Source organism: Carassius auratus, unplaced genomic scaffold (assembly GCF_003368295.1).
Source record: "Carassius auratus strain Wakin unplaced genomic scaffold, ASM336829v1 scaf_tig00216347, whole genome shotgun sequence".
In the NCBI taxonomy this organism is placed as follows: Eukaryota; Metazoa; Chordata; class Actinopteri; order Cypriniformes; family Cyprinidae; genus Carassius; species Carassius auratus.
The window spans coordinates 160,978-184,840 of NW_020528521.1; the positions used below are offsets into that span (position 1 = coordinate 160,978).

At 36.2% G+C, this 23,863-nt stretch overlaps 1 protein-coding gene and 2 long non-coding RNA genes across 3 annotated transcripts in view; all 3 read right to left on the reverse strand.

The window, feature by feature from the left end:
- Window positions 1–3,451: 3,451 nt before the first annotated feature.
- Window positions 3,452–4,390, reverse strand: LOC113097656 (uncharacterized). Its single transcript, XR_003288909.1, has 3 exons — window positions 4,264–4,390; window positions 4,048–4,179; window positions 3,452–3,488 (listed from the first exon to the last, which is right to left on the reverse strand). It is a non-coding gene; the product is annotated as an uncharacterized LOC113097656 (long non-coding RNA).
- Window positions 4,391–9,131: 4,741 nt separating this feature from the next.
- LOC113097658 (uncharacterized) lies at window positions 9,132–12,732 on the reverse strand. Its single transcript, XR_003288911.1, has 3 exons — window positions 12,558–12,732; window positions 9,344–9,430; window positions 9,132–9,247 (listed from the first exon to the last, which is right to left on the reverse strand). It is a non-coding gene; the product is annotated as an uncharacterized LOC113097658 (long non-coding RNA).
- Window positions 12,733–12,866: 134 nt separating this feature from the next.
- Window positions 12,867–23,863, reverse strand: part of LOC113097662 (ribonuclease inhibitor-like) — a 101,159-nt gene continuing 90,162 nt past the window's right edge. The window contains exon 6 of the mRNA XM_026262923.1: window positions 12,867–12,893. Coding sequence (XP_026118708.1) covers window positions 12,867–12,893 — 27 coding nt within the window. The remainder of the gene's footprint in view (window positions 12,894–23,863) is intronic.

The following is a 23,863-nucleotide window of genomic DNA, read 5'->3' on the forward strand; positions in this document are numbered from 1 at the left end:
CGCGTCAGCCCGTCACGGCGACTGACGCGCATAAATTAAAAGTAAACACATAAAATAATGTCCCAGGCCTGGTCCTCTCTCGTCCTTCACGGTCGTCACTCCAGTTTTATATCCTTCCATCTCCTACGTGGGACTCGATAATAGCGGTGGGGCTCAGGTGTAGCTCATCTCCAATCACTACACCTGGCCTCACTCCTCGTTCCCACGCCTCTCGGCCCCGCCCCACTCGCCACATACCCCCATCGCCCCTCGCAGGCCGGGGGGTACTCCCGAGACTGCGCTCTACTCCCCCCCCCCCCCCCCCTTCCCTCCGGGGGAGACCGCTCACGGGGACCTGCGGGAACCTGGGGGTAGGACAGACGAGGCGAGAGAAAAGGAGATGGAAGGAGGAGCGACAGGGACGAGAGAGGGGAGAGAGGAAAAAAAAAAAAAATCCGGTTCCCAGACGCACTGCTGCTCGGCCCTCCACCGGCTGGGTGATCTCCTCCGCGGTGCCCGGCGGTGGCACTGGACGGCCCTCGGCGGACGGCACGACACTCCTCCGCCGCCCGGTGGACGGCGACGGCTCCTCCGATTTTGGGCAGCGGCAGGAGTCCCCCGTTCCCTGCCCCTCCGGATTCTATCACGGAGGCAGCAGGCTCCGGCCCCCTGGCGAACGGCGCCGACTCCTCCGCTCCCTCACGGACGGCAGCCGCCCCTCCATATCGTGGGCGGTCGGCAGCGAGCTCGCCCGTCCCCGGCAACTCGCTCCAGCCCACCGCCTCGAGCGTCCATGGCGGCACATACCTCGCCTGCTCGAGGGCACCGCGGATTCACCACAGCGGCGAGGGATCTTCAGCAGCGCGTCCCTCCTTCTCCCGGGCTTCGGCACCACTGTAACGATATAAACTTCCTAATCATCGGGAAGAAGGAGGCGGGAGCCGGCGCACAATCAAAACACTTTAATAATTACCAAATAAATACAAAACAGCGCATCAGCCCCTCACGGACGACTGATGCGCGCAAATAAAAAGCAAAACATAAAATAACGTCCCAGGCCTGGTCCTCTCTCGTCCTTCACGGTCGTCACTCCAGTTTTATATCCTTCCATCTCCTACGTGGGACTCGATAATAGCGGTGGGGCTCAGGTGTACCTCATCTCCAATCACTACACCTGGCCTCACTCCTCGTTCCCACGCCTCTCGGCCCCGCCCCACTCGCCACAGTAATATTTTCTTAAACATGTCCAGTTCATTTTTTAGAAATTTTATTATTTTCTTCTCAAGATCCTACAAACAAAGCAAAACAAAAAACAAAGACAAAAGAAATAAAAAGTTAAACCAAATCCACATCTATATTTGGTCCAAATTATATTATCAGTAATTAAAAAAAATGTAAAATAAACAAGAAACATTGCCCAGTAACCAATTTAATTGTTATAAGTATAATCATTAAATATTCTTTTCACCTGGAAGATTCCTAGTAGTTTGTCTGTGAAATTCTTGCGGTTCCTGTTAATCTGGAAGTCTGAGTCTAATGTCTCATAATGCAGACTGTTAAAATGGTGAATAAAATTAAATGTGGTTAAGGCAATATATTAGACAAATCTCTTGCTACTGTTTTTTTATCAAACACAAAGAGAAAACATCAGGTGTTAATGCTGCAGTTATAAGTTAATGCATTTAAAGAGAAGGTTCTACTCAAGTACAAATTTAAGTTTTTCTGTCCTATAAGAAAAAAACTATTGACACTAATAACAGAAAGTTGGAAAGACATATTCATGTTTCTATGGTGAATTTATGCCTCGCTGCTGCTTGTGTAATTGTATTACTGGAAAGAAGCTCCAGACTGAGTTCATTAAAAAGGAAAGCAGATATTGTTCTTTGATTTATTGTTTTATTTAGTTAAACTATCACAAACCACAGTAAAGATATTAGCTACTGACAAATAAAACAAAACACATCAAACACCTTTCAGTAGCTGATGTTGTTTCTTCACTGAAGTCTGGTGGTTCAAGTTTTGAGCAGTCACTCTTCACAGACACAGAGCTGGACACATGTGAGTCTGATCTTACACTGATGACACAAAGAACAGAGTGGGAACATTTGTAAAACTTTTAATACAATCAATTTCTTAAATTTAAAAACTGCAATATATACACCGTAATGTAAAAAAAAAAAAAAAGTATGAGTCCCCTTCCCTTCCATTACAGTAGAGTCCAAGCTCTCTTCTGTCACATCAGTATCATCCTCATCAGTCGTCTCACTTCTCTCACCTTCCTCATTTATATCTTCTCTAAAAATAGACCCCAGCTTTAACACTCACCCATCCTTCATTATTTACAGTTTCAGCATCATTCACTTTCTCAGCAAATACACTTCTGATGCAGCCCTTCCATTATATCAACCAACTAATCAAAATCAAATTCATCTACAGTACACCATACTTCAAGATTCAGATTACACACCAGGGCTGTACAGTGTGACATGTGTTGAACATGCTGTGAAAAATAATCAGTCTGTGTGATTAATAAATATACCACAGTAACAATGCATGCCTGGGTTTGAGCCGGTTTACAAACCCATTGTCCAGCAAAGTGAACATTTAATGAGGTTTTTGCTACAAATTAATTTCATCACTCGAGTAAACATTTTTGGTCAAATTGTGGACCCTTACAAAAAAAAAAACACAATGAACTTGGTGTTCTATATAATATTTGTCAAATAAAGAAAAAGGTTTATCTGAAAACCTTAGATACAGTTCAGATTCTGTGGGTTCAGATTTTGTAATTCACTGGATATTGCCTCTCAAAACACCATAAAGACACATTACACATTGATTTGAAATTAAAGAATGAAAGAGATATTAAAGTGAAGAAATTGAATTCAAACAGTATCTTTCTGGAGCTGAAAAAAAAAATCTCTGAGAAAAAAAAATCTCTGAGATTTCTTCTGTTTGTTCGGGGATTATCTAAACTTTATATTATATTTATAGGCCTAACCATAAAATGTTGAGCCATTCAATGCTACGGAGCAAAGAGCACTCCTGTATAGTCTTTAAAAATCTATTACTCATTTTATTTCATTTAACACTTACAGCAAAAGACACTTCAGTTTGCAATCATTATTTACTTTTTCTATTCACTAAATTTACAACCTAAAAAAAAAAAAAAAAAAAAAAAAAAAAAAAGTAAAACATTTAAATTCTGGGGTTGTAGAGGATTTTAATATTCCTTTATAGCAGACATTTAGAAAAGTTTCAAGCTGTTTTTAACCTGTTACAATCTAAACACATTTAGTTCTACTTTGTTTTGCAAATCATTTGACAACAGTGAGAGAAAACACTGCTTGTTGAAAAGTGTTTTTTTTTTCCTTCTGTGAAAACAAACTCAGTCTTACCTCTGTTTGTGTGAGAGACTCATCTTTCCTCTCTTCTCTGACATACTGCAGATGAACAGCTCAACACTGAGATCTTTGTGTCTCTGAAGACGATCAGATGCTCATCATGACCTGGACATGACAATGAGATCAAGATCATGAGAGTTCAGAGGAACAAATGATGAAGAAAATAACTAGTGCTGAATCTCTGAGTTATCAAGTATTCAATATACAAATCAAATATGCTACAAATATACTGCCATGTAATAATCTCTTCAGATCACTCACAACACACGTCTTTATTTATACAAACACATTACTATCGGTTCATTAAAAAGGTTTAAAAGAACCTTTGTTTTGCTCGTCTCTCTATTCAGAAGAACAGGTTTGATTTGATCTCAGAACACTTTCGGTTTCGCGTCTTAAAATTGAAAAAGGAAGAAATAAAACAACATCTTTAAAATTATTCTGACGGCTAGCCTATTTTTTTAAAGATATTTTTACAGACTTGTTTTAACATTCATCATCTTTAAACGGTTTGTTTTATTAATATCTCTCTGTATCTCGGTGGTTTGTTTCTTCGGCGACAGACAGGTATAAGTTATAACTGAACAAATCCCGCTTCATCCAGCTCTGAAACGCGTTCATCATTCTCCTAAATAAGTGTAATGGTGAAAGTATTCAGACTTACTTGCAGTAGTTCAGACGATCTTGTGCTGCAGGAACAGAATCCAGAAGTCTTTCCAACACTTCCGGTTTGTGATCGCTGTTAAACACCTGTGCGATCTTCACGATTGATGTTTGTCACCTGACACGACTTCATCTTGGAGAAAATCAAAGTCCAGTTAACAACAGATCTCGTGCATCAGCGCCACCAACTGGACAGGAATGTGAAGCACAAACACACCTGCTTTCTCCTTCTTCTTCCTTCTAACAGCAGATCCCAAACTAAAACAGTGCACTAGCGCCACCTGCTGTTTCTTCACATTCTCCCTCTCAATCTGCTCCATTCACCTCCTTCTGATACATTTGACTACTCTGAAGGGTTAATGAATAATGACAAACCATATCAAATAATCCAAGACAAACATATCAGTCTGAAAGGTAATGATTATATGCTATATAACAGAATTATATACAGTCCTGTTTTTATTTGAAGAAAGTTCATTACATTTATTTCAGTTCAGCAATAGTCTATTAATTCAGATTGAAGGATTTATTAAGTTATTCTGTAGGTTATGATGAATAATTAAGATATTTGAAATATTGAATTCATTCAGAACTCAATTAATTATAATGAACTTTCAGTTTCTACATACAAATAGAAAATGTCCAGTTATTTTCATCTTATTATCTGAATTTATCATCTCTGGTTGCTGTGATGTAGATATATGTGCTTTTAGACAGAGACATTTCTGGATCTGATGAAGAGAAACCCCAGGAACACAGAAGAAAGATCTTGTTTGAGACTCGAATCTCAATCATTAGACTGTAAAAAGTGTGAGAGATGAGAGAGATCCACCTTTATCTGTTCTCACATGGACAGATATTCAATGAGTACGGCAGAAATTTAGGCAGTACCTTACCATTGTGAAGCAGAGTATTACAATTTGACCCAAACATGATTGTCCCATGACATGAAAGCATTGTCTAGAGTAATTAGTTCATTTACATCCTTCCTTACAAATGGGTGCATAGTACTGATTATTATTTTTATTATAAATATTATTTACTCTTACAGTTACATGATGCATTGGTTTCAAATTGTTGTCATGGTGGTACTTTTCTATAACACTGAATGTGGTAATAAAGAGTTGCTTATGCTTTAAATGTTGTCCATATGATGGAAAAATTACTTTGATAAAGAATAGATTTTTTGTGTTTGTTTTTATTTTATTTTATATATCACATAGTTATATCCCGCTACATTACCACTAACGTTATACTTCCACTAAACAGTATCTCTGTTTACCCAGACACAATTATATCAGTTCTGACAACTACAGAAATGTGAAAAGTGTCCATTAAATAGTTGTCACTATGATTCTAAAGAGTTGTTGTGTAAGCGTTTTGTTATCACTCTTTGTCAGTTTAATATATTGTCAGTTTCATTCATTTTCCATTAAATGCAGTATGAAAGGGTTTCAGCACTTCATCCTGTTGAAAGATTACAGTACACAGCATGAATTATCACACCCCTCTGAAACTCAATTTAGAAATGAATCTTTATATGTAGGACATGTTTTATATGTTCAGATGTGGTCAGGTGTACTCATTTATACTACTTACTTTAAAATGTTTCTAATGTTTACAAAAAAGTTAGATGATTCAAATTACTTTATAATTGTTTAATATCTAATGTTAATCAGTTTAAGCACATTTTGTCCCTTTATTCTGCAGCAAATTCTGAAAAGGCATCTTTTGGAGGACGTACTCCGTTCGAGCGCCCCTTTCTCTTGTGCACATCGACACGAATCACAGATCGATAAGGTATTTTAACATATTTACATAACATATATACATTTAAAATAAGAAAAGCATTTTGACTGCCTTTTCACTTTTGCCTTGTATTTTATAATTGAAAACAAAAAACTAAAAAACTAAATCAATTTAGGTTAAAAAAAGCAAAGCACAAACACAAAGCATAAAAACTGAACAGCATAATGAATTATTTTGTTGTAATACATGTCAATAATAAAGAAAATAAAAATGAAACAGTCAAATATCCAAAAGCTACTGCACCATTATTCTTTTAACATTATTAACGGCATAACAGAGGGTCCACAGTATAGTGATTAAACTACAGTAAGAATCGATCTCATGAAGGACCAAAGTCTCTGCTATTGCTCTCCGCCGGTCTCATAATGCTGAGCAACTCTGTGCTTGTCTCTCGCTGCTGTGTAGGTTACAGTACAGGAACATGCATTTACTAGAGGCAAGCAGAAACTCTGCTGACCATATCGAAGCTGACAGTCAGGATCAAATGTGCAGAAGTAATGGGGACATGTCCCTGAGCAGTAATCCACTGCATGAAATCTTGTCTTGTTCTGCATCTCCTTTATTGCAGTTTGTTTTATCCAGCTGTTCGCGGTCATCTTCAACCCTGCTCTCCTTACTGCTGCTCCCTTCTTCTGCAGAAAACACACACATCTATGTCTGCAACCTTACTTGTGTTAACAGTATCTGAACCTGGACTGACAATACCTCACATTTTTAAAGTGGCCCTAATATACTATTTTACAATTGTTTTAGAGGTTTCCCACAACAAGTTTCTATTCAAAAGTGTGAAGTGATCCCAATCTTCAGTCTTTTCCACAAGCCCTCTCTGCTCTGACTCAAAAGACATCATGACAAAACTAAAATGCAAGCAACAACACTTACTTTTGTAAAGTGAGCAGGAACAAATAACGGCTGAAATAAAGGCTGATTTAGTTTCATCATTTGATGGAGGTCACAGATTTCCAATCCTCTGCACATTTGCTGCAGCATTGAGAGGATTCACACAGACGAATGCAGAACAACAGCACTACACCAAATAATAAACCCAGGAAAAAGTTTAATTATCTTTAACTTAATAAAAGTGCTTGTTTGAAACAAAAGGCTAAGTATGGAACATTAATCTCTGTCAGACTGAAAAAGCATTTGTAAATTATTTTACAGACATAGGTGTTTAAATACTATAAAAATGCTCAACTATAAAAAACAAAACAAAAATTACACTGATTATCAAAACTGACTATATAACAGCCTTAAACTACCAAGTTCATGGTCCTGAATATGGATTTGATGAGAAACATGACATCTTGTTGACGAGCTGTTTGTGAAGTACGGCTGAAGCACTGATTGAGCGATTACATGTGACAGGATTAATGTCAGTAAATTGTCCTGTATCTGTTTACAGACCCTTTAGCATTCACTAATGTTTATTTGGCGCTGTAGCCCGTAACTGGTGTTAAAAACAGAGGAAGACGTGATCTTTCAAGAGTGCTGCATGCTGTTGCTTCACTTGACCTGAGGCACACTGCGTGATCGGCACTGCATTAGATAGAGAGCACCACAGTCAGATTTACTGGTTACATTTCAAGATAAGATGGACAGAAGTCGAAATCTGAGACTGTTTCTTATCAAAAGTAACAAAGCACAAAGCCTATTGTGGTTTAATGGATGAGAGATGTGCTATAATGTTCTGTTCATTCATCAGCTGTAAAGAGAAGATCGATCCTTGGGACATACAAATAAGTTTAATTCAATTAAAATTGAGACATCAATGTTTTTTACTCAGCTGTGATGCTAATAAACCTTCCTGAAATTGTCTTTCTGAAAGTCTGTAACTGAATACTTCAGATTTTTCCCAGTGCTCTCTTCATCAAAGAATCTTTCCTCGATTCCAGTCATCATTTCTGTGAAGAAAGCGAATTGTCAGAACTAATAAACAAATGCACTGAAGTTAGTAAAGAAGATGATGACTGCATTTGATAAAACTGCATAATTAATGCAATGGTGCTTCATCTGAGAACAAACACACAGCGGTCAGGAATTGTTTCATCAGAGCAGCTCGATCTATCCCAGGATCTCCAATGAAAGAGACTCTGAGGGGATTCTTCGGAGAGGACTTCTTCTGTGTCAGGCCTCGGGAGAACATGTCTTCTCTTGTGACACAGAGGATGAAAACGGCTGAAGGGTCTATTGCCTCTTTAAGTGTGTCGATTGTGTCTGTAAGGCTTGAGAAAAGGCTTTTTTAGCTTTTGGCCGGTGTAATAAAGGTCCTGTTACGTCTAAATCTTGGTTTGGTCCATCGTCAGCTCTGAGAGAAGTTCAGTTTAGCTAAATAAAATTTACTGCCACACACAAACAACTGATGGTAAGGACTGTAGGTTAAACAAAAAATGTCATGATAACACAAAACATAAAATAAAAATAATAACCTTTCCCCACAGTTTCATGTGCTTCAATAAAGTCTTCTGAATACATGAACACACAGGACAAGAAACCTCACAAACAAATGCAGAAAAACACTTAAAACACAGAAAAACCTCAAACAAAATGATACTTGGGTGATTACCATTACAGATGACACAATTACGTAATTACATTAAAAAAAAAAAATGCAATTATATTAATAATATGTGGTGTGTGTGTATATATATATATATATATATATATATATATATATATATATATATATATATATATATATATATAATAAAACACTTAAAAATAAGGTTCATTAGCTAACATTAATTAACTGTATTAGTTAATATGAACTAAGCATTTACAAATGAACAATACTAGTACAGCATTTATTAATTTTAGTTAATGTTAATTTCAGCATGTACTTATGCATTAAAACAAATGTATTGCTTATTGTTAGTTCATGTCAGTTAATACATTCATGTATGGGATTTTCCTTAGTTGAATGAATATAATATACAAGTTTCACTTTTTGAATAGAATTAGTGAACTCAATTTTTTGATGATATTCTAATTATATGACCAGCTTCTGTATATATAAAGAAGAAACCAAACCAATGTATAATTGACATTTGAAGCTAAATTTATTTTCATATAAGAATATGACATGCAGTAGCTTTAAACAATGATAAAAAGCTCTTCAAAACATCATTCAATGAAGAAAAAAAAATCAAATAATCTTAATTACAATTTCAAAAGGAACAATCAGCAATTATGATTTGGCTTAATTGTATAATATACCATTAACAAGTAAAATTAATTACATTTAATAAGTAATTAATCTGAAAATGAATCTGCACGGATAAAAGATTTGTTAAAAAAAGATACCATTTCTTTCTATAAAATGATACTAAGTAGTCCTGCATTGGTCTTACCTTGGTATCCATAACTGCTGAAGGTGAATCCAACTCATTCCCTAACTGTGGATAAAAAAATGAATATAAAACATGATCAAATTTGAGAAATCGTTTCATAGTTTCCATATGTAATCGTCCATTATATGAATTACTACTTACATTGCCACTACTCCGATTCATTTCTGTCGAAGTAGATGCCACTTCTTCATCTGTAGGTTCTCCAGGATCCTTTTACCTAAAAAACAGCTGTCAGTTGTGGCTCTATTAGTATGAGTAACACAAAATAATGGTCTTCAACCAATTAAAATATTAGTATGAATAGCCAAGGTAGACAAATTAAGACAGGTTCAAAAGTAGAAAAAAAAAAAACCCTTCAAAGCGGAGATGCTTCTCAAAGGAACAATCCAGTGGACTGATGTGTAAAGTTGAAGTCACAACGAAACAATCACAAATCAACCAAGATATCTTACCAACAGCTTTATATAGCAATGAGTCCATTCCTGAATATGTCTCCAACAATAGTTTAGATTTCTTCTGGTATTAAACACGCCAAACTCTTTTAAGACGAGACTTGCTTGATAAGAAAATCACACTATTCAATATAGTGAGACAAATTATATATAGTGAGCCTAATTAAGCTGAATCAATACATTATTTAAGGCCTGGTTTCACAGACAGGGCTTAGCTAAAGCCCAGTCTAGGCCTTACTTAAATTAGGATATTTAAGCAGGTTTTATAAAAATGACAGAGAAAGCTTCATTATTGCTGTGCACCTTGAGACAAAATGACACCAAGATATTTTAAGATGTCAGTGCAAGTTATTTTTAGTCAAGACAGCTCAAACATGCATTTAGTCTGGGACTAGCCTTAAACCAGGGGTAAATCTCAACTATGCCAGCTGTTAGATAAATGAAAAGTCATTTGTAAAACTTGAAGTGATCAGCATCCTCTGGGATGCAACATTCCTCCGTCCTAGTCCAGCCTGCAGAAGAATCAACTCATCCGAGGATTTTGGGATCTGTTCAACACTTCTTTTTGGCAGGACAAACTGGATTGGTGTTGACCTAGAAGGACTTTTTTTAAGAGTCGGGATAAAGCCTTTTCGTGCCTTGAAAAGACCAAGGAATGCTCTGAGAGGAAAACATACATACACTCACAATATACTAGAAACATTTCAGTCAGGTTTTAGATCACTTCCTACTACTGAAACCGCTCTGCTCGAAGTAACTAATGATCTTCTCCTTACACTAGATTCAGGTGATAATTTTGGATGATATTGTTGGATCTTAGTGCTGTCTTCGACACCATCAATCACAACATCCTCCTTACTCGCCTTGATCAGCAGGTGGGCATAAGGAGACTGCATTACTTTGGTTCAGTTCCTATCTCAATGATAGGACTTTCTCAGTATCTATTGGCAAGTTCTCCTCATCCTCTGCTTCTGTTTCATATGGGGTCCCTCAGGGGTCCATCTTGGGTCCTATGCTTTTTAGCCTGTATATGCTCCCACTGGGTGACATCATAAGTAAGCATAACATCTCTTTTGTACTTGCCTCTAAAATCTAGGGATTCAATACAGTCTATTCTGGTCTGTCACGAAGACATCAAAACTTGGATGGTTAACAACTTTCTCCCGTTAAACAGTGACAAGACAGAAGTGATTATTCTTGGTTCTCCCAAGGCAAGATGCACTGTGGTACAACATTTAGGAACTTCACCCCATTTATCAAACCTTATGCCTGAAATGTTGGTGTCATTCTTGACTCAGAACTCTGCCTTGACAACAAATTAGTTTTGTTGTTAAAAATAGTTTCTATCAGCTCAACATGATTTCCCACCTGAAGTTTTTTAACAAACTTGAGAAAGTTATCCATGCCTTTTTTACATAACGGCTGGATTATTGTAATTCCCTCTACTTTGGCCTCCCACAATCATCAGTTAGTACAAAACGCAGTAGCGCATCTTTTAACTGGCACTATGAGGCGCGAGCACAACACCCCCATTTTGGCCTCCTTGCATTAGCTCCCAGTTCCTTTTAGGATTCAGTTTAAAGTTTTATTGTTTGTTTTTAAGGCAATTAATTGGCTCACCCCAACCTATATGATAACATTGTACGACCATACTGAGTTCAAAGGTCACTGAGATCTAGGGTTGCCACCTTCAATACAGAAAAATAAGGGACGCCTCGGGGGACACCCCTTGGGACTGCGATGACCAAAGGTTCGATGACGTGCCAGTGATGGTAAATCACAACTTAAAACATGTTTTCATTAAAATATGAATTGCTAATGAACTTTAGTAATTGTATAAGGTGGCGTGAACACAGATTTTGGATAAAATATTTGTCATTGTTTGCAGACAGTAACACCATCTAAACAGTAAAACCACATAATAAATAACCGGTCTACAATCATTTCTAAATTCATGTAAAACACATATTTTTCTTCATTATTATTATTGTTAAGTTAATCTGTTTTATATAGTAAATTGTTAATTCTACAGTAGCCTATTGATCAGTAGTTATACAGTTTGAGTCTTTTCATTGTTTGACTGATGTAACTATATTTGTTATGGCAAAAACAGTGAGAAAAAAAATGTAATCAAGTGATGGTTATTTGCTGATGTTAAAAATTGCACCATAAAACGATCTGATCAACTGATTTAATCTTGAGTTTTATTTATGCTATTAATTTAGTATTAGTGTCTATAGCAAATGTGTTGCAATGCATGCGATCTTGCAGATTTTTAACATATGAACTTTTGTCTGTTCTTTTAAAATTACATTGTTCATGAACCACAGAAGGGTTAGACACACAGACACATCAATAATAAGTGTATGAATGTCTTAATCATCAGCAAGCAAACAACATCATCTAATCACGTTATCTTGCTTTTTTGCCATAATAAAGATTACAGCAGCTGAAGAACAACACTAACAAGTCAAGTGTTAAATTGCACAACTAAAGCCAACACTTACCACCATTATGGTGACAGCAAACCAAATTATTACTTTTAAACAAACATCAAAACCTCTGCTAAAACAAAGCATCTGCTAAATGCATACATTTAATAATGTTATTAATAAACATTTTTAGAATGTTTTTAGAGAATGTTATCCAATCTTTTGAGAGAACGTTCTGGGAGCAAAAATAAAACTACCCCCTAAAACATTGTTAGAACAATCCATGGTAATGATCTTAGAACATGTTTAGAACAAAACAATTCTAGCTGGGAAGCCCCACAATAATGATCAAAATAAAAATAATAGACTTAACAAAAAATGCATCAATAAATGTGATTTTAAATAAATTATTATTTGTGAATTATTATTATGAAGACCAGCAGCAGAAATAGCACTGTAAATCTGACTCACCAGAGACGGTAACAGAGACACTGAATCTGTACATGGTCTCTTTCCTACTTCTGATGGTTACGTCATACACTTCAGAGTCTGTGTTTCTGGTGTTTGTGATGATCAGAGATCCAGTCTGATGATCCAGCTTCAGTCTGTCTCTGAATCTCACATCAAGAACATCACATGTGGAGAATCTTCCATCTTGTTTATCAAATTCAGCTATAAGAGTATGTTGATGCCCAAATGTCCAGAATATTACATCCTTTGCCTGTAGTTCAGTGTTAGTCTGTAGAGAGACTGAATCTCCCTCCATCACAGACACTGACTTCACTGCATCTGAATCAGCAACCACACCTGAAGAACAAACACAAACAGGGTTTGTCAGGTCTTTTTTTATTATTATTGAAGTAAATATGAACAAATATCCTCCACAAACAGGATCAAATGAAAAATCTGATGGTTTCAAAACTGAACTGCAGTTTTCAGCCCCCCTAAAAAATTGTGACCAGCTCCATATTGACTATGCATTTGTGTTTGCCCCCTTTAAATTTTATGGAGCCCTGCACATGACATGCAAAAAAATAAAACAAATAAAAAAATAAAAAATTGTGTGCATGATTTACTTATTCATTCCCTCAATGTACTAAAATGTGAAGACAGTTACTATTTAGTTCCCTCGATTTGCTAATTCATTATCTCAATTTCTAAATCATGTGCACAATTTGTAAATTGAGGGAATGATCTAGTAAATTGTGTTTTGTGTTTGTACAGTAAACAGGTGCGTGTGTGTGTGTGTGTGTGTGTGTGTGTGTGTGTGTGTGTGTGTGTGTGTGTTTGCAGTGCCACGTTAAGCCCTGCAGGGCCCTGGACTAATAATGAGGTCCAAGTTCAATAATACGCTAAAAGTTCAAATTGATTAACTAACTAATTGATAACTAACAACAGTGAAAGATGTGGATGTTGTGTTTCCATCAATAATCACATCTCTGCATTCCCCCAAACTGATTTGCAGAAATTAAAGTCCCACTCGATGTGAGCTGAAGTGATTGTGACTAGACGGCAGAGAAATCTACTTGGTCTTAAAGGGGTGATATGATGCAATTTCAACTTTTCTTTTTCTCTGGAGTGTTACAAGGTGTTCGTGAATAGATAAGATCCCTAAAGCTGCAAAGACTATAAGCGTGAAACACAAGTTTGTTCATAAAGCCCTTAAATGGAGATGGTTTGGGTGTGTTTTATGCAAATAGCTTTGTGGACGTTTATTTAGAAGACTCAGAATTCAGTAACATTAGAAGGAGGTCAGGGTCTGTCCAAATACCTACACTTGCAGACTTGAGAGTGTGTGCACATGACTGGAAGTGATAACTTTCTGCTCATGAGATGTTTGTTTTCTCAGGCAGGTTTGTGAGCGGACGCCGTCGTCTCGGGAGGCTCGTGCTGGACCCATGTTGCTGGCTGAATTCTGTCACGGGGCGATAGAGACCGCCGAAGAAAGAACAGGGTCTGGGCCCGAATGCAGGTTAGAAAACTCTTTTAATAAACAAAAAGCCATCAAGGCAAAAACAAAACAGAAACAGATCCAGCAAGAACGAGACCAGGACACAATCAGACAACAGAAGGTGCTGGCATCCACCCGACAAACATGAAATCACTAGCAATGCATGAAGCAAACGAAACGCAAAACACAATTAATTCAGCCAGACAGACAGAGTGAGAGGAGAATATATAGTCTGTGACAGTGGGCAACAGGTGTGTGTGTGTGTGTGAGTGAGTGTGTGTGTGTGCGTGCATGCGCATGTGCGTGTGTGTGAGTGAGAGTGCTAACAGGTGTGAAGAGTTTGTGACCAGGTGTGTGTGTGTGTGTGTGAGTGAGAGGGCTAACAGGTGTGAAGAGTTTGTGACCAGGTGTGTGTGTGTGTGTGTGAGAGAGAGAAGGCTAACAGGTGTGAAGAGTTTGTGACCAGGTGTGTGTGTGTGTGTGTGAGTGAGAGTGCTAACAGGTGTGAAGAGTTTGTGACCAGGTGTGTGTGTGTGTGTGTGTGTGAGAGGGCTAACAGGTGTGAAGAGTTTGTGACCAGGTGTGTGTGTGTGTGTGTGTGTGAGAGGGCTAACAGGTGTGAAGAGTTTGTGACCAGGTGTGTGTGTGTGTGTGTGAGAGAGAGAAGGCTAACAGGTGTGAAGAGTTTGTGACCAGGTGTGTGTGTGTGTGTGTGAGTGAGAGTGCTAACAGGTGTGAAGAGTTTGTGACCAGGTGTGTGTGTGTGTGTGTGTGTGAGAGGGCTAACAGGTGTGAAGAGTTTGTGACCAGGTGTGTGTGTGTGTGTGTGTGTGTGAGAGGGCTAACAGGTGTGAAGAGTTTGTGACCAGGTGTGTGGAGTAAAGGTGAATGAGTCCGGGATAATGGGAAATGGCGCCCTCTGGTGGTGAGAGGGAGGAACACCGGGTCCGGACTCTTGACAGACTTCATTACGGCAAGACCTCAAGACCACAGTCAGATCACTTCAGGGTAGGGCTGTGTGATATGACTGGATATATCGGATGGACCAAATAAAAAGTCTATATAGTTTCATATTATGCTCCATCATTTATTTTTTGTGGTGCCACAAAATACATTGTTTACGGTAATAGTTTTTCATCATTTGGATGACTGTGATCTTTACACACCACCACGAGGTGTGAAGAGGAGACAATGACCAGCCGGGACAAAACGAGGAGCTCGTTCCTAAATGAGGGACTACATTTGTAGCATGGACACACATTTTTAAGACGTGTTTTGTTTTAAAACTGATTTTAAGCCATTGAAACACAAACACCAGAGCTGTATGTGCCATCTCTTTTTCTGTGTGAGAGGAGTGTGCATTGTTTGTTTGCTAATTTATTGGCTTTGAATGATTTCATAAACACACACATACGTGTCAGAATTCCCATCTTTGCAAGTTTCCTCATTAACATAACAGACACCCGGCAGAAAGTAACACGATTTAGAAACAGCACCAAACTCTGGCAAGATAAAGTTATTTTATATAAAATAAAATAAAAACATACTACACTGGGCTTCAATGTCTTCTCTTCTGATGTGTGCTGACACAGACTGTATCTCACTAAATGCAATTCACCCTAAAGTATCTCATTGAGGTAAATGCGTACAGTTTACAGTAAGGTATATAAAACCAGTAAAGGGGCAGTGTAACACATAAAAGGTAATTAGATAAACAACTATCAAGACCACAGGTAAGGCAATAAGTACAAAATTAAATAGAAAAACAATTATTTAATTTATACATAGTGCACTTGTAGTGCTAATACAACAGTAACTTGTAACAACAGTGTAACCTTCAAGTATCAAGAACATAGATAATGCAATAAGTGAAGAAAAAAACGGTAAATGGAAAGACAATTATTAAAACATTACAGAAAATCTGAAGATCCTGCACTCATCCATATTTGTAAATTGCAGGTGGGCCTCGAGAGATTTCACATTTTTTAATTGCTCAGATGTGTAACATTACGCACTGACGCTACAAACAAGGAAAGAAAATACATCGATGAAGATTACGAGCGTTAGCTCATTAAGATCATCAGACCACCCTTCACTGTAAAACCTGACAAGTGACTTAACTCAAACCGTTTGAGGCAACTGATTGCCTTAAACCATTTAAGTTTTAAAACTAATAGTTGTGAGTACTCTGTACTTAATTCAGTTGAGTTCGCTGAAAGAAGATATACGTTGCAATTAAATAATGAAGTGATTAATTGAGTGATAATTGAGCATTAGTGATGAACAACTGCTGTTAACAAACAGAATTACTGAAGAACTTGTGGAAATCTACCGCTGTATCATTGAGAGCATACTCACAAACTGCATCTCAGTATGACACAGCAGTTGCTCTGCATCTGACCACAAAGCACTCCAGCGGGTGGAGAAAACTAAAACACCTCCACCCTGGTCAAAAAGGCACAGCAGCACCTTTACTTCTTACGGAGCCTTAAACTGCTCAATGGATCACTGACACCCAGTTAACTTCCACTGAGAACATTTATCAGAAGCGCTGTCTGGACAGGGCAAGAAACATGATCAAGGATGCCTCTCATCTTCACTATGAACTCTTCATCCTCCTTCCATCCGGCAGGAGTTACAGGAGACTACGCTCTCGCACTAGTAGACTCAGAAGAGCTTCTTCCCCGAGACTGTGACACTTCTGAACTCCACAACACCAATCTAACCTGCACCTGCTCTTTTACTGCACTCCTCACAGTACTTCTGTACAAAGCACAGTAAACTATTTCTATAAAAATATCATTGCATTACTGTTATTTTGCATAGAATACATTGTTTAACAATACGTTTGCACACTCAATCCAACTGTATTTATTACCACAGCTCTCACGTTGCTGCTGTTCATAATGTATATATAATCCTTCATTGCTCTGTTCATAATGTACATATAATCCCTACATTGCATTCATATTTATATTCTGTATATACTCTGCTCAATGCTGTATATAGCAACTCTACTGTATATTCTGTATATCATAGCTTCACTTACTCTGAACTTATATGTATATAAAACACTATATTCCTGCACTTCTGGTTAGATGCTAACTGCATTTCATTAGCTCTGTGCTGTACTCTGCACGATGACAATAAAGTTGAATCTAATCTAATCTTTGTACAACATTTCCTTAAAGGGTTAGTTCATCCAAAAAACTAAATTATGTCATTAATAACTTACCCTCATGTCGTTCCAAACCCATAAGACCTCAGTTTATCTTCAGAACACAGTTTAAGATATTTTAGATTTAGTCTGAGAGCTCTCAGTCCCTCCATTGAAGCTGTGTGTATGGTATACTGTCCATGTCCAGAAAGGTAAGAAAAACATCATCAAAGTAGTCCATGTGACATCAGAGGGTCCGTTAGAATATAAACATATTTTGGTCCAAAAATAGCAAAAACTACGACTTTATTCAGCATTGTCTTCTCTTCCGTGTCTGTTGAGAGAGAGTTCAAAACAAAGCAGTTTGTGATATCTGGTTCGTGAACGAATCATTCGATGTAACCGGATCTTTTTGAAACAGTTCACCAAATCGAACTGAATCGTTTTAAATGGTTCGCGTCTCCAATACGCATTAATCCACAAATGACTTAAGCTGTTAACTTTTTTAATGTGGCTGACACTCCCTCTGAGTTCAAACAAACCAATATCCCGGAGTAATTCATGAACTCAAACAGTACACTGACTGAACTGCTGTGAAGAGAGAACTGATGAACACCGAGATGATCCAGATAATGAACAAAAGACTGACATATTTGACATTTTATATATATATATATATATATATATATATATATATAATGAATAAATAGGCCTATACGAGAAATACATTTTTACTTAATAAATTAAGAAAATGAACAACAAACTGTGCAACAAGTAGCCTAGTATGTGCTGCGCAAAAGAAAACCAGACTCCAGAAAGCGGCATCCTATTTTTCTTTAGGTTTATTTTAAGCATAAAGATTTGTTTTTATTGTGAATTGTGATCTTTTTTGACTAAAATGAGAAGTTGTTTCCACAGTTCCACTAAAAAAAAAAAAATCAAGTGATTGTGCTGGGGCAGCATGCAGACAGTTACTTTGACAATGCAGTCTCTTCATAATCATAATAAAATACAAAAACACTGTGCAGTTTAAATATGTAGTAAAATCTGTGCCATTAAGTGTTATCACTGTACCACGTGATGTTATGCAAAACATTTTGTTTTACGTAGATATTTGAACGTGAGTGAAGTACATAATAAATACAAATACATCGCAAATACGGAAACATGTGATTTTGTGTCGAATGAGAGACCCAATGTTGGTTTCAGTTTCGTTTTGGCTTAAATTAATTTGTTTTGGCTTGTCGTCTGTATTGCTATAGCTTCTTATATTTTTAATTCTTGTTCTTTTCTAAATACTGTTAATTGAAAGGATTGTTGTGGAGTGAGGGGAACTAAAATAACCTAGCTATGTAAACTGTAATCCGGTACTGATTCCAAATTACATGACAAAAATTATAGTTAGTAACATAATCCATTACATTACACATTTTAGATAATCTAATCAGACTACTTTAGATTACTTTTGACCTAACTTGATTTAAATAGGATAATATTCTACCATATTGACCTAAAAATACAAAGAGTAATATATACATATATATATATATATATATATATATATATATATATATATATATATATATATATAATTTCACAAAGCTTGTCAGAACATTAAGTTTTTGCTTCAAATTAGGTTATCAAATTATTTGTATGATTATTATTATATAACTAAATGATATGAAATTATATAAATTATATGTATATGAATTATATAACAAAAAATTTAATAACTGTAATAAAAGATTTAGGTTAAATAAAGATGTCAGTATTTATTTTTTTATTTTTAGGAAACAAATCAAAGAAAAAAAATTAACTAATTCTGTTTCTAATATTCTGTATGTTGCTCAAAAACAAAATATATATTGTGTCCAGTTTTTTATTTTTATTTTTTATTTTACCCAGTCATTTAAAAATAACACATTTAAACAAAAAATACGAGTTCACATATCGCACCTAAACACGTGGAAAACATAATTAGAACTAGATACTAAATAAGTTAAAAATGCCTAACCATATACAGCTATGATCGCGAACCTAAAACTGACTCAAATGATTTGCGAACCCGCTCCGAACTCCCGAACCGACTCAAATGATTCCCGATCTCCAGACTGACTCAAATGATTCGTGATCCCGCTACGAACTCCCGAACTGATTCAAATGATTCGCGATCCCCAAACTGACTCAAATGATTCGCGAACCCGCTTTGAACTCCCAAAATGACTCAAATGATTCGCGATCCCCAAACTGACTCAAATGATTCGCGATCCCGCTCCGAACTCCCGAACTGACTCAAATGATTCGCGATCCCCAAACTGACTCAAATGATTCGCGATCCCACCCCGAACTCCCAAACTGACTCAAATGATTCGCGTTCCCCAAACTGACTCAAATGATTCGCGAACCCGCTCCGAACTCCCGAACTGACTCAAATGATTCGCGATCCCGCTTCGAACTCCCAAACTGACTCAAATGATTCGCGTTCCCCAAACTGACTCAAATGATTCGCGAACCCGCTCCGAACTCCCAAACTGACTCAAATGATTCGCGAACCCGCTCCGAACTCCCGAACTGACTCAAATGATTCGCAATCATTTTAAAGCTGTAACAACAATACTGTGAAACCATGATATGTTTGCTTAAGGTTAGCATACCATCAAAATCGCATACCGGCCCATGACTAATAAATATATATATTCCATTTTTTGTTATTAACATGAAGTGCATTAAACATTACATTACATCAAGGTTTCCCAAACTAGGGTTTGTGACTTTAATAAAAAGCTAATTAATTAAATCATAAAAGAATAATACATTAAAATAAATAATTTTAAAACCAATCAAAATAAAATAAAATCTTACTAAATAAAGTTCAAACTCAGGGGTACTTCAAGTAAATATATTTGGTGAAAGAGGATCAGATGACAAAAGTTTGTGAATTTGTGTGTTTTAATGTGTTTGAAAGACAAACGCCTTCCAAATACAAAGTAACACATGGTTAAATAAACTACAGAGTGATGATTCAAATAAAAATCAATGTGTTCATCAGTAGTTGATGCAATGTTGAAACACTTCTTAAACCTGACATGATTTTTATAAATCAGTCGTCAAATGCTGTCGCTGACTAATGACTGATCTCTGTGTGAATGTCCACAAAACTGAGGCTTTCTGAGTGAACATCAGCTGGAAAAGAACATTTAAAAGATGGAAAATAGGGATAAGGGAGGATCAATAAATTATGAATAACTTATTGATATCTTGTAAATAATATGTAATCATGTAATCCATAAAAAAGTAACTGCAGTCTGATTGCAAGTATTTTAAAATATAATTTAATCTAATTACAAGTACTTATTTTTTTTAATCTGATAACATAATCCAAATTACATATAATCAATTACTACAGCTCTGTCTAATACTCGAGCTTTCATGAGTGTGGTTGCCAGATATCAAGAGTTCAAATCCCTGAATCAGAGCTTCACTGTTACAAGCACACATTTTCTGCCCAGTGTTATTGCCAATTTGGAAATAGTGGAATAACTATTAGGAATTTCACTGTTATAATATTTTTCTTTGTTTCACCAGTTTTCATATTATAGACAGACTGAGTGCATAAGTCTTTGGTGTTATTTTATATAATAGAAAGCCTAATAAATCAGCACATTACATGAGATTAAATAAACCATGTGTATGAGTCCACATTCTGTTGCTTTGTGTTTACTGGTGAAAGAGCAATACCTGAAACACAAAAGTACATTTCTCAAAGAACAACAAACATTACTATTATAATTTAGAGAAAAAATAATTCTGATCGGTTTAGTCATTATACAACCTGACTAAAATGCTCATACATTTCGTTGTCTTAAACTTGACTAAACAAATGATGAACCTCCAGAATCCTGTAGATCTTCTGCTCCAAAACATCTCTGACCAACAACTACTCATGCGGCGCAATTAAGAAAGTACAGCACCTTTAGAAATATATGAACTGAGAAAAATAAAAATAAAATAAAATAAATAAAAATGCTGACTTATTTTACCTGCTGTACATATAATGGGAACATTTCTGTTATTATGCATTAGCTATTTATGCTTTATGTTTCATGTCTACAAGTTAGCCTATATTTAAAACAGTTTAATAATACTTAAAACAGACAAGTAAACTTTTCACTTGTTTTTAACTGTATGTGGCATTTTATTTACATGAAAATATAAAAGTGTTAAAAAGACTAAATGTGTTTGAGTATTTAGAGGAGAGTGAAAGACACAAATGCTGTTAACTTGTGAAAATGTTTAGTTGATTTGATGAAGGAGACTCCATCCACAGAACAAAGACTACATACTGGATATCTGTACATTAACAACAGACACACAACTAAATATAAAGTCAAATAGAATAACAATGTGTAGAAAACATGAGATAAGTTGCAAACATTGTAGATTTGCTTTATATCTTTTGACACATGTAAGTGCTGCACTTGACAATCACATTTAAACATCTGAATCATTATGAATGAGTTTAATAGAAATATTATTAAACTGAAGAGCCAGACAGACTCATCTGAGCTTCTTCTTCCTCTGTTCCAGCTTTACATTAAACACAATGATCATCTGCTTGAATACTAAAGCAACATTAATCATTCAATATCATGTTTCTAACACACATGCTGCATTATTTGATTGTAAAGTCTGAGTCTCTTCACCTGTATGGATCACATTTACACATTTATCACACATTTATTTCTCCTCATAGACACAGTAGTGAAGCTCTTCTGTGGATCTTCAGCTGATGTTTACTGCTCCTCTCAAGATCACTTCACTTTATGAGATACAGCAATTATCATATTTTGGTGATGGATCTACACTGTAAGGTGAAATGAGAAGATAATCAGAGTTCAGTGGAATAAAGTACTAATTAGTTAAAGTATTTCAATCACCGGTTTTGTTTTTATTTTGAGTAAAAAGTTTCATTAAAATCCTGTAATCAGATTAATTACTGACTATACTTGATTTTGAATATGTATAAATAAAACAGTATGTATTCCATTCAGTTTGTGTCTCTATTGAATTTTTAATTACAGTTTCTTCAGAGTTTAAAATGTTAGATTTACATAGATATTTCTAAAACTATATTTGTATTTTAAATACTTTTGAACATTAGTCTGTTTGTGTGACTCCTATTGAGTCAATATAAAGAGAAACACACACTAACGAGTGTACACCAAATATAATAAATGACAAGAACAAACACAAATGTGATTTAGTCTTAAAACACAAATTTTCAGTTAAATGTGTCACTAGTTAAAGCTGTTTGTCTCTAGTTTAAACATGTTTGTATTGGTCTCAGTAAATAAGTGAAATGATTGCACAGCTCGCTGGAATACTGGATTCTGATTGGTCAGTCGTGACTTTCGGAGGTGTGTTATTCATTAGGTGTGTGTCATTAGCAGCAGAATAACACACAGTCATACGGTATTTGAGTCGGCCGTTTCTTTGACTTCTCTCGTATCACAGCACCGCACTCTCACTCGTTTCATTCAAACACAACTGCTATTAGCTTGTGCCTCAGTTACTGACTGGATTTACCCTCAAACCAAACCGCAGGAGATTCCTGTTAATAGTAGACTTGAGGAGACATTGTTCAAAGTGTGTCTTGTTGTTCAAGTTGTTGCTAACTGACCAGAAGTGTTTAGCTGAATCTAAATTGTGTCTAATTCTTCACTTGTGTGTCAAGAAAGCATATAATAAGTGTGATAATGCAGATGCAGCCGGATGTTATCACAGAATAAGTCTCTTCAGGAGGACACAAGTCCTGATCACCCTGTCAGGTTTATTCTGTGATAACAAGCGGCTGGAGCTACATTATCTCTTACAGAAAGTAAGTGTAAAGTAATGTGACGTGTTGCTTGTCAAAGTAAAAACACACAAGAGACAGAGACATTGATCATGTGATGCTGGACGACTGTGAGCTGAAGCTGAATCTGCTCTGATTTTACCAGCGTTTTCCTACAATCTGAACAAATCTATTTCAAACTCTAATGATTCACTATTACTGATCTCATTAATAAAGCAGCTGTTGCTGTAGAAAGCTGTGACAGTCTGCTTTTCTTCTCTTTCCTCCTTTGTGTCCAACATTTTTATCAACTCTTTTAACTAATATCTGAAAGTATATATTTGTTCACATATCAGAGGTAAATGAATCCCTTTAATATCACAAAGTGAAGTTTACTCACCTCAGTTTACAGTTTGAGTCTCGTAGCACATCAATGAGCTTCTGCTTTGAGTCTTCAATCGTATTAACTCTCAGATCAAGCTCTTTTAGAAACTGCAGAGCTTTTGTGTTTGTCAAAGACTGAGTTAAAGAAGAAACATCTGTAATGTCACAGCGACGAAGACTAGAAAGAGACAAACAGAGGAAGAGAGATCATCTTACAAACAAATCATTAAGATGAAGAATCTTTCACAAATATAATGTGAACACATTCATCATGAGATATTGAGTATAAAGTGTTTTGTTGAACTCTTATGTGCTGTTCGTTTGGGGACGACACTCGTGCTGTTTGGGCTATATTTTTTTTATGTAATTTTACTCAGTTCATTAATGTTTTTACTCCACATTTATGTAGTTTTTAAGGATTTATTATATTTTTAAATGTATAAAATAAATTA